General features: G+C 41.1%; 1 protein-coding gene and 1 long non-coding RNA gene across 10 annotated transcripts in view; one reads left to right on the top strand and one right to left on the bottom strand.

Moving 5' to 3' along the window:
* Positions 1-10,530, top strand: part of LOC112154535 — a 40,193-nt gene that overhangs the window by 6,826 nt on the left and 22,837 nt on the right. For all 5 annotated transcript variants that reach the window (XR_002920664.2, XR_002920663.2, XR_002920662.2 and 2 more), the window contains exons 4-5: positions 9,289-9,461; positions 9,552-9,680. This is a non-coding gene — a long non-coding RNA (uncharacterized LOC112154535). The remainder of the gene's footprint in view (positions 1-9,288; positions 9,462-9,551; positions 9,681-10,530) is intronic.
* Positions 1-10,530, bottom strand: part of pcloa (piccolo presynaptic cytomatrix protein a) — a 56,878-nt gene that overhangs the window by 30,541 nt on the left and 15,807 nt on the right. For all 5 annotated transcript variants that reach the window (XM_024285502.2, XM_036210195.1, XM_024285491.2 and 2 more), the window contains exons 4-5: positions 7,461-7,658; positions 113-4,169 (exon numbers count right to left, since the gene is read on the bottom strand). In XM_024285502.2, coding sequence (XP_024141270.1) covers positions 113-4,169; positions 7,461-7,658 — 4,255 coding nt within the window. The remainder of the gene's footprint in view (positions 1-112; positions 4,170-7,460; positions 7,659-10,530) is intronic.

Genomic DNA, 10,530 nt, shown 5'->3' with positions numbered 1-10,530 from the left:
TAAAAGGAAAAATCAACAGCCCCCCAAAAATAAATTAACAGTTAGCCATGAATAAGAGGAGGCAATTCAAAGTGACATTTCAAAGACAGGTCTGCAATGTCACTGCACTGACCTGCATCAGAAATCTTTGCTGAGGTAAGATCTACTGCACCCTCTGTTGTGCCACTGAAATTGTAGCTGTTTTTACTCTTGTACATAAACAGCCCAGCTTCTGCAAGGTTGGTGTCTGACATTGAAGGTTTAATTCCACCAAATCCTCTCATGCCGTAAGGTGAGCGATCATACTGATAGTGGTCATCACGATAGCCAAACCGGTCTTCAGGCAAAGGTGTGGTGGGTTGTTGGGTAGTACAGCTTCCAGCAAATGGGAGTTTGTACACAACGTCACAGCATACAGCTCTTTTTCCGGCTGTCAGATCCACTGGTTTCCCATCATCTGTTATCACTGTTGTAACCACATCTGTAGAGATAGAATCTACTGATACTGCAGTATTGAAATGTTTCGTCGTACTAAGATCAACAGCTCCAGCAACTGTTGCTGTACCTGTAGTTAATCCATTGGCAGCACAGCTTGCAACTAGAGTTGGAGCAATAGTTATAGGGGCAGCCTGGAAACTTCCTCCACTTGTGCTCGATCCGACTGAAAGGTTAATGGGAATTTCTGTTGTGGCAAGTGTACTTGGCTGGGAATCAATTGGCCGATATATAATTTGAGAAACAGGTTCAAAAGCCTTGTTTTTGGTTAGCTGAAGTGGCACTGAAGACACTTGGCAAATGTCTGCATTGTCACAGCGCTGGATTGTCGCAGAGCATGTCACAATAGTGATACTGTCCGTCATTATAGAAACAGTTGAGGATTCCGTGCTGAGGTTGACCACAGGTGACTGCACAGCACTGCTGTGTCGACTTACTTCACCCACAAAAGACTGACGTTGCACATCTTGCCCAGTTGTCAGATCAACTCCATTTACAATTGAGCCAGAATCCACCTTTACAGTCCTAAGATCAACCACCTCAGAAGATTGAGTTTGTCCATTTTGAGCAGGCAACTGGCTTTTGGGTTTTTCTGTTGAGATGGGGACACCATTGGCCCTTGGTGCTGGCACCGGTGGGGGTGACCTTTCATGAACAACAGAGACAGTGGTTCTTTGAACTTCTGTAGTGACCATTTGAGAAATCAGATTAGGTATACCCACTGGTGGCTGTGCTGAAGCAGATATAGCCTCAATTATATGACAGGAACTAGATACACGTTTTTCTGGGCTACAAATCTCTTGACTTTCGATGGATTCTGTGACACGTGTATAAGCCAGAGGTACTCTAGTTGAGTGAGACTGAGCTGACTGTTGATAGTGCTGTGAATATGACACAGGCTGTGATTGGGAATAACTATCAGGGTCAGGTTTCTGCGAAAAAGATGCTGGCCCAGGGCTAGAGGGTGCTTGAGTTGTTATATTATCTACTGGAGAACTAGGCTGGGATGGCAATGTTATGACCACATAAGTATCATGGAGATTGCTTGCATGTCTCGGAGAAGAGGGAGATTTTGGTGAGGGATGAAATGACTTGCTTTCTGAGGAGGGGCTCAGATTTAGAACTGTCTCATAATTGGCAGTGGGAAGTACAGTTGGTCTTGATGGATGTGGGGCATGTGCAGGAGAAGATGACTGTGAGGCAGGCTTTGGTGCAATTGGAGGTTTGACTCCTGGTTTGTGACTGTCCCCAATTCCAGCAGGTATTTGTGGCTTTGGAGGAACGGGTGGAGGAAGGTGAGGTTTGTATGTTGGAGTAACTGCCTGTCTCACAGGTGATCCTTGGGGTGTAGTCATAGCCACTGGTTCTGGTCTTGTTGAAGTTGCTGAAGCCTGAGGGGGAAGAGGAACTGGGGCTTTCCTTGGGAAAACTGTGGGTTTCGGTGGAGTGGGAGGAGGGGCAGGTGGTACAAAAGGTTCATCTTTTTCCTGAGAGGTACCCCTGCGCAAGACATTTGGCTTAGGAGGAACAGGTGGGGCAGTTGACACTATACTGGGTGTACTGGGTGTATATTGTGGAACTGTGGGTAAAGGTGAAACACTGGCAATCACAGCAGCTGATGTTTTTGGTAATGTACTAGATAAGTCTACAGCATCTGCTTGTGAAATTGTGATTGTGGTTTGAGGTTCCTGCTCTGATGTGGACAGTGGTGTTGGCTCGGGAACTTTGTTCAAAGATGTAGTTTCTACAGTCGATGTTGTATCTGTTTTTTTCTCCTCTTCCTTTTTAACTAAACTCTCATCATCAGACGACAGCTCTCCAGAGGAGCACTGCGTCACTTTTAGGTCTGGAATTGGATGAAGAGCCTTCCTTAAAGGAGTTGAATCTCCCTCTGGCTCCAGTTGAGTTGGACTTGTTCCAGGAGTCAAAACTCGTTTCATTAACTCCTCATAAGCAGCTTCAGCATCTAACAATGGCTTCCCATCTTTGTTGAGTGTCACTGTGCTGCTTTTGGAGACTATATTCTCAGCTGGTTGTAGCACAATTTCTGGGTTAGTGTTTTCTTTCTTTGGCTGCATATTTTGGTATTCCTGCTCCAGCTTCATGAACTCTTTTCTCTTCTTTATCATGTCTTCATAAACCTCATCTGGGGATCTCAGCGGTTTGGGCTGAGGAGGCACAGATATTTTCTGTTGCTCTTCTAAACCAGCCGCTGTAGTAGATGTGAAGGCATAGTCTTCAATCAAAATACCTTCATGAATGGACTCTTTTTTGAGTTGACTCTCACTTTCATCAAGAATTGGAGACTTAGCCCTCAACAATATCTCCTCATAGACTTCATCAGCAGATTTAAGGGCTTTTTTCTGAGGTTTGTCACCGTTTTGATCTTCTGTTGGAGAATGGAGAGATTCTGAAGTAGGCAGTTGATATGTTTTCTGAACTGCTGCAATCTTTGCAGCATGAACTTCAAAGCCTTCTGGGTCAGACTCAATACTTGGAGAAAAATCAGAGCACGACGATCGTCTGATTTCCTCCATTTCTGCTTCTTGCCTCTGTTCTTCGGTTGGTGAAGCGTCTTCAATTGGAGAAAGGTTACTTGGTGGCGTCTTTTGATGCTCTCGCCTCCTTTGAGCTCGAATCTCATCTTTGTCTTTTTTTGACTTTTTCCCTGATCCCTTTTGTTTTTCTTGCTCCCTAAGCAGTTCTTCCTCTTCTCGTAACTCTTCTTCCTCTGAGGAATCTTCGATCGTTGGCAGCATTTGACCAGTCTGTCTGTGTTTGGCTTTTCTGTGCTGTTTCCCCTCACCTGAACGAATATGGCCTGGACTACTGCTGTCACTGTCTTCATCCAAAGATGAGAGAGATGTAGGGGACGTTCCAGGAGTGAAACTTGATGCATGTAGACTAGATGACCCATCACCCTTGGACTTATCATCTGGAGAGTCAGTGAGACTTTCCATTTCAGGTTCTCCATCAGTATTAGGTATACGAATGGGGCTACTAGTTGTATTCAACTCCATTTCTTGGAACTTACGAACCGCAGTACCACTTTGCTGCTCTTCTTCTTTTGGTTCAATTTCCTTCTCTTTTTGTGTGTCGGAGTTATCCAATGAAATGGGATGCCCTTTATCCTCGTCATCTGGGCTTATGGTGGTTTTCTTCGTGAGTCGTCTACTTTTTGCTGTTGCGCTCTTCTCAACTGTTTCGGTTTTCTTTTGGTCCATTCGTTTCTTCTCATCCTCCCTGATCTTTCGTCTGATGAGGTTTTCTTCATCCGTCGGTGACGCGTCCTCATTTTCACTCATTTCCATGATCTGTTTTCTAATAAATTCCTCTTCATCTCCTGATGCTGGGCTATCTTTTCCGAAGCTCTCACTGCTATCATCCAGGGAATCTGCTCTAATATCCATAGGTACAAGAAGCTTTTTCTTAGCAGTACCATTCACTCCAGTCTTCTCTTGAAGTTTATTGTCCTCTTCTGAACTGGGTGAGTCAGGCGAAAGTGGAAGTACTTCCAATTTACGTCTAGTCTTGAGAGAGTCAGTTTTATTCTCCTCTGTTGGGTCTCCCTGGGTCTCAAGAATGGGAAGGACAGAACTTTCTAGCTTTGCCAGGTCTGATGGTGGCGTTAGAATGCCTTCTTGGGCCAACACTTCTTTTACTGCAGGCTCCTTTGAACTCTCCTCCATTTTAACCTGTTGAATTGACAAAACAAAATTCCTGTTATTACTTAAAAGCAACGAACATGCACAAGAATGTGTTGCTAAATACATAGTAATTCAGCAATAAAAGGACATTAGGAGACAAAATTGTTATTCTGTAAGCTTTTAATTAAGCTTTTTGGTCAAATTTAGTCCTTTATTTGCCAATTTTATAATCAAAACGTGCCCACTTTAAACGGAATATTTATTTCTTTACACATGAACACACCTGTCTAATATTTTAGAATTTTTTGAGACCCCTATTTCATTAGCATGATCCAAACTCTCCCTAAAAAACCCAATGTATTATCAGTTTTCTGCCCTGTAGTTCATCGTTATTCCACCAGGGGCAGCATCAGGGCTTTTCCTGGTCATTTCAAAATGGCTACTTCCATAGAATGTAAAAAACACTTTTGGCGGGAAAACCTTTAGTTAATTTTCTAGACTTTATGGCGAGAAAAACTTTTTTTACAAAAAAAAAGACAACTTGAAATTTTGAAAAATGTAAAATTTGTTGATAATCCGTTATTCATTAATACAATTACATTATGTTAAAATGTATCAAATTTGAGACAGTGGGTAAATCAGGCCCCTTTTTCCTAAACATTCACATTTTAGCTTTTGCAACTTAAACTAACATTTTTGTGAACAAAGATATAATAAATCACTCCATGTATTAAAACTGATACATTTTATATCTCACAAAAATAAAAGGATATTACAATTCTGTTTGTGGATTTCACCAAAATAAAAATCTTAATTGCAAAACATCCAGATTTTCTGTCAATCCTTTAATGTAGTGGGTTTTGCCAGCTAATAAAGTTTAATGGAGAGGCTTTTATTTGAATTATTAATTTTTGGAAAGTTCTATTTCAATTCTATGCATAGAAAAATATGTACCCCTACACACACACACAAACACACACATAGATAAATTTAATACGTAACTACTACAATTAACCTGTTCTATTATCAATGACTAGTTTTGAGAGATGGTTTTCTATGTATCCCCCTTGGGGTTTCTAATCTACCTCTACTTCGTCTAACCACTAGGGTCACCTCAGAAGGAGCATCTTCATTGTTCTTGTTTTCCTGAGGCGGAACTTCAGCTTCATTCTTCGCCTCTGAGCAGACTTCTTTTGGGCTTTCATCTTGCTCGCTAACTACAGCCTGGATTTCAGGTTCTTCTACAGGGATGGGAACTACAGGCGTGCTCTCTGCTTCATCTTTCTTTGATGCCGTGCTCTTCGCACCATCAAACACCGATGTGTCGTCTCCGTCGCACTTTGACTCAGAAATAGTTTCCTGGGTAGCGCCAGCAACAGGTTGTGACTCATTTGTCTTCCTGTCATCTTCTGCATCCTTCTCTCTGACTGACGGCTCAACAATTAACTTGAGCTCGCCCTGATTTTCGGCGGCGCTGCTCGCTGCTCGTTCTGCAGAAGGTCGCTCCACACTCGCTGGTGTCTCACTTATATTAGTTGACGATGACACCATTTCTACACTCTGCTCTGCCACCTCACTGCTGACCTTTTCTCTCTCCTCACATTCAGGAGGTGCTGTTCTACAGATAACCACCGCTTCATCTGAATTCATATCAGCCTTTTGCATGTTTTTATCAAGTGTTTCCCCCTCCTCTTTTTGCGATACTTTCTCTGATTTATCTGCTTCCTTTGACTTTTGCGACAACAATACTTCCTCAGAAAGGCTTTCTGCGGCTAGTTCAGATTTTCCCGGCTTTATCTCTTCATTTATCTCTTCTTTTGGCATTTCCTCTGGGACGCACTGAATTGGCTCTTCTGCTTTTTCTGACTCATTCCTCTCAGATAAAACAGAAATCCTTCCTGTTTCAGTGTTGCTCACTGCCGGAGTAGATCCTGCCTTGTTCACTTCCTCCTCCTCAACTGTTTCCTGCTGTATTTTCAGATTGCTCGCCTCGTCTTCTAGAGCTTTTATTTCAGCTTCTGTCTTTCTTTCCATCTTAGATGATTCCTGCTGAGCATCTCCAGACTCTTTCTCCTGAGTTGAATCACTGCCATCAACACATTTCTCAGATTTTTTACCTTCAACTGCAACCTGATTTACTTTTTCAAGGGCTTCAACTGCAGAAATAGGAGTAGTGATCTCTATTTCTTTGTTTTCTTTTTCGGGGCTTGTGTTTTCTAGATTATTTGACTGACACTCGTCCTCTGTGTGCTTTTCTCCAGTTGCGCTTTCACACTCTGCACTCTTAATTGTTTCTGGTTTCACTTCTTGCTCTTTCGCTTCAGTTTTCTTAGCAGAAATGTCCATTGGTGTCATTTCTGTTTGATCCTTACTTGTTGTTTCACCTTTGACCCCAAGTTCTGGTGTAACCTCAACTTTTAAGTCTGCTGTTGACTGATCTGTAGAAGTGACTTGTTCACTTGTTGCTACTTTTTCTTCATTTACATTTAAAACTGTAGAATCTGGTGGGGCAGGAGTTACCTCTTGAGTAGTCTCAGACACATTTGTTGTCATTTCTGGGGGTTTTTCTGGAGTCTGCTCTACTTTTTCGTGATCTGCTGGAGACGAATCTACAGAAGGGACTTGCTCACTTGTTGCGACTTTCTCTTCATTTACATTTAAAGCGGTAGAATCTGACGAAGCAGTGGCTGCCTCCTGAGAAGTCTCAGACACATTTGTCGTCATTTCTGGAGGTTTTTCTGGAGTCTGTTCTACTTTCTCCTGATCTGCCAGAGGAACTGCACCTTCACTCTGGGTAATCTCTGGATTTAGCTCAGTTTCAGCTTCAACAGACTCTACTGCTTTGTCAAAACCTCCGTCAGTTATCCGATTTTGTGTCTCACTCTCCACGGGGTTAGGAACGTCTCCTGTCATTTTCTCAGAGCTGCTCTGCTCTTCCTCACCTGCTGGGACTTCACTGACAAGTGCACTCTGTGCTTGCTGCTCAGTGTTGGGTGTCTGTGTGTCAAGATGAGGAGGTTCTGCTGCTTCTGCTTTTGCTTCTGCGCTCTCACAGCTACTCTGTTGCTGCTCGGTTGCTGGGATTTCACTGACACTTGCACTCTGTGTTTGTTGATCAGAGTCAGATGTCTCTGTTTTCCCTGAGCTGTCCTGTTGTTTCTCACCTGCTTGGATTTCATCTGTACCCTCGGCTAAACTAACAGAATCTGGAAGCTTTTCCTCAGGATGAATTACATTCTCAGACACCAAATCGTCTGTCGTTTGAGGGGCTTCCTGAGGAATGTTCTCAGGATCGGAGGAGCTAAGTTTCTGTGAAATCGGTGTGGTTGTAGGTTCTACCTTGCTCTCAGAGGTGGGGGGAGTTGCGTCTGGAGCTTCCACTACGGGTTTGCTATCTACAACAGCAGGGGTGGAGGAGAGGGCGGGAGCGGGAGCAGGTGGCTGCTTCTTTGGAGACGTCGTGGGCGGTGTCGGGACGTCCCCCAGCTGGCCTGACATGGCTCTTTGGGTCTGACAGCTCAGACAAAGCCATTCTTTCTGCAAAACGAAAGAACAAAACAATTAAAATTGTTGTTTTCTTTTAAAAAGGGTGGAAAATATGATACTTTTCAAAAATATCACCCAGCAAAAGGAATATTTCTGCTATTTCAAGGTAAGCTTTTACATTTTGGGGGCTCATGGTTAATACATAGTGATAGGAGGTGGCTTGTGCAAAGATTTCATATAGAAAACATAGTAGAGGATCCCCATGTTTTATGTGTCCATGCACATCATACCCTTTACTCCCCATCTGACATTACACATCGATTAACACACGTTATTACATATATGTTATATGATGTATAATTGATGTCATGGTTTACTGAAATCATGAAATAATGTTTTATTGGATTAATCAATAATCAACAAGCACTTCACTTTGATACTTGGAAAAAAAATGCATCTGATCTGATCAAAACCAGATTACTCAAAACTGAAAAACTGTAAAATGAAGTAACTAAGTAGGGGTGGGATTATATAAATGTGTTTATTTCCACCACTTTTTAACCAATAAATCAAACTGAACTTGGTTTTACTATATTTAATGAATCAAATGTGGCATAAGTGTGTTTTTATCTGTTTTCTAGTCATTAGTTCTGCAATGAGTTTGAAATATTTGCGTGTTTTGTCCTGTATTTTTCCACAATCTATGCTTGAAATAAACCAATCATTTTTTTTAATCATAAAAATACAGGATGTTGTGCTAACTATTCATGGAAACTATCATGAAAATGAAGAAGACTGGGGAAAAAAAAGAAAGAAATATATAAATCCCTTTTTTAAAATTTATTTAGGGGGCCTCAGTGCAAAAAAATATTCATCACACTTATGGTGAGACTTCCTGTTTCTGATGGTTAAACAGCAGCGTTTAGGCTAAATTCAGCGTCAATGCCAAGCCATAAATAGATTCTCTGTAGAAACACCGAGATGGGGAGGCAGATGTGAAAAGTTAATAAAGGAAATCTTGCAGCAGCACAGTCAGAATAAATAAGGAATGAATTCCGTTTCCATCTGAACCCAAATGCATGTAGAGAAAAAACAAAAAGCGTTGAAACCTGCACTTAGCATCAGAGTTGGTTTGTGTGTTTCCAGTTTGTTGTGTTGCTCCTTTATTCCGATCTGTGCTGTAAGGACTTGTGTGGGAGTTTCTCAGGCCTTATCAGTAAATCCAGAAAGGGCAGGCACTGAAAGCTGGAGATATGCCTGTCGATAGAAAAGCTGAAACCCACTCAGTCTGACGGCTGGTTTGCCTCAGCCACTTCAAGCCTGTCGTCACTGTCTTTATCAGGAAATCCCGACAAGTGGGCTTTAGGCTTAAACCACCCCTTGAAAATACACTTAACCTTTTTCTGCTGCTACTGATGCTAGCTGGATTACTACAGTGGACATTTATTGTCGTCAAAAACCTTAATTTAAGCTATCGTTAGAATAAAATTATCTTTTTCAAGATCTGTCCTTCACATATAAGTCAAGACAGATGTAAACATAAATCAGTTCATTCATGAGGTTTGTATTTAAAATGATTTTATTTTTTGGTTTCCAGCTTTTAACAGAGTGAAACTGATTTATTTTGACATATTTTTTCAATTTCTTACTGATCTTTTTCGCTTTTTTTTTTTTTTTGGAGATGCCTTCATGCATTTCTCCCCCGTCTGCCGGGATGGTTTCTATAAACAGCCACATCGATGATTCATACAGTAAGAGAACGGCAGTCAATCACTCACATTACCATCAAGAAAGCCTTTCTAGCATCCCATGGGAACCAAAGCCAGACAGCAGAATACACTAACAGCTTCACAGGTGTGTACATGACCACTTTTGTTATTTAAAGTTGCACAAAAGTAAAACAAATATCTATATATATACTTGAGGATCTACCATGTTGCACAGTTCTTTCTAAATCAGAGCTACAACAAGGTCAAAGAGAGAAGACAATCTGAAAACCACAGATGGAAACCAGATAGTGGGAAGAAAAGAGCTCCACTGAAAGATCCATCTGGGAGTTGGAGAGATACGAAGGTCAGAGCAGCTCTTGATTGAAAGACGCACTCCAGTGAAAATTAAGTTTTTAATGTTTTTAACATGTTCTTGTAACATTTCTCTGATATAAAGCTTCTGAAAAGGGATGTTGGGGAAAATCGATTTGGCGATATATCACGATATTTTTTTGGATCGATTTAAAAAGGTGACGAAACAACATTTCATTATTTATGAGCATATGTAGCTCAGTGTAATATTTCTGTTTTACACTTAAACCTCCAACCACTAGTTGGCAGCAAACTACCTCTTTGAGCAGCTTGCCGCGACCAAAACAAGATTTCCTGAAAAGAATCTTGTGTTAAATGTTCAGTCAGGAGTCTGTACCTGTCAACACTTAAAGAACCATTCAAGTTAATTTCTTAAGAAACAAACTGTCCTTTAAGAAAAATACGACTAACTTATTTTTATTCTACTGCAGCAATTATGATAAACATACTTTTTTTGTATTACTTAAATACAAATATAAAGAAAAAAATAGCTGTTAAAAAAAATTAAATAGCTTATAACTTTTGTTGGAGGTTGACATGGCATCCTTTCAAAATAAAAGACACCCTGTACCATAGTTGATCATCTTAATGCAGCAAATGTAGGTAGTGTCATGTCACCAGTGGGAAAAAAAAACAAATTTTATTTACCATCCTTGGTATATCTCGGCCAGAAATTCACGTGTATTTTTTAGACCATGAGGAACACTTAAAATCCTTTAATTTTTCAACAAAAGTAAATTTGCCTTAAAACTAGGGATGTCCTGATCCGATCACGTGATCGGAAATCGGGGCCGATCACGTGATTTGGGACTCGATCGGAATTGGACTCCTTTGTCCGATTA

This window comes from Oryzias melastigma, linkage group LG23 (genome assembly GCF_002922805.2).
Source record: "Oryzias melastigma strain HK-1 linkage group LG23, ASM292280v2, whole genome shotgun sequence".
NCBI classification, from domain to species: domain Eukaryota; kingdom Metazoa; phylum Chordata; class Actinopteri; order Beloniformes; family Adrianichthyidae; genus Oryzias; species Oryzias melastigma.
This window is presented reverse-complemented; position numbering and strand designations above follow the sequence as displayed.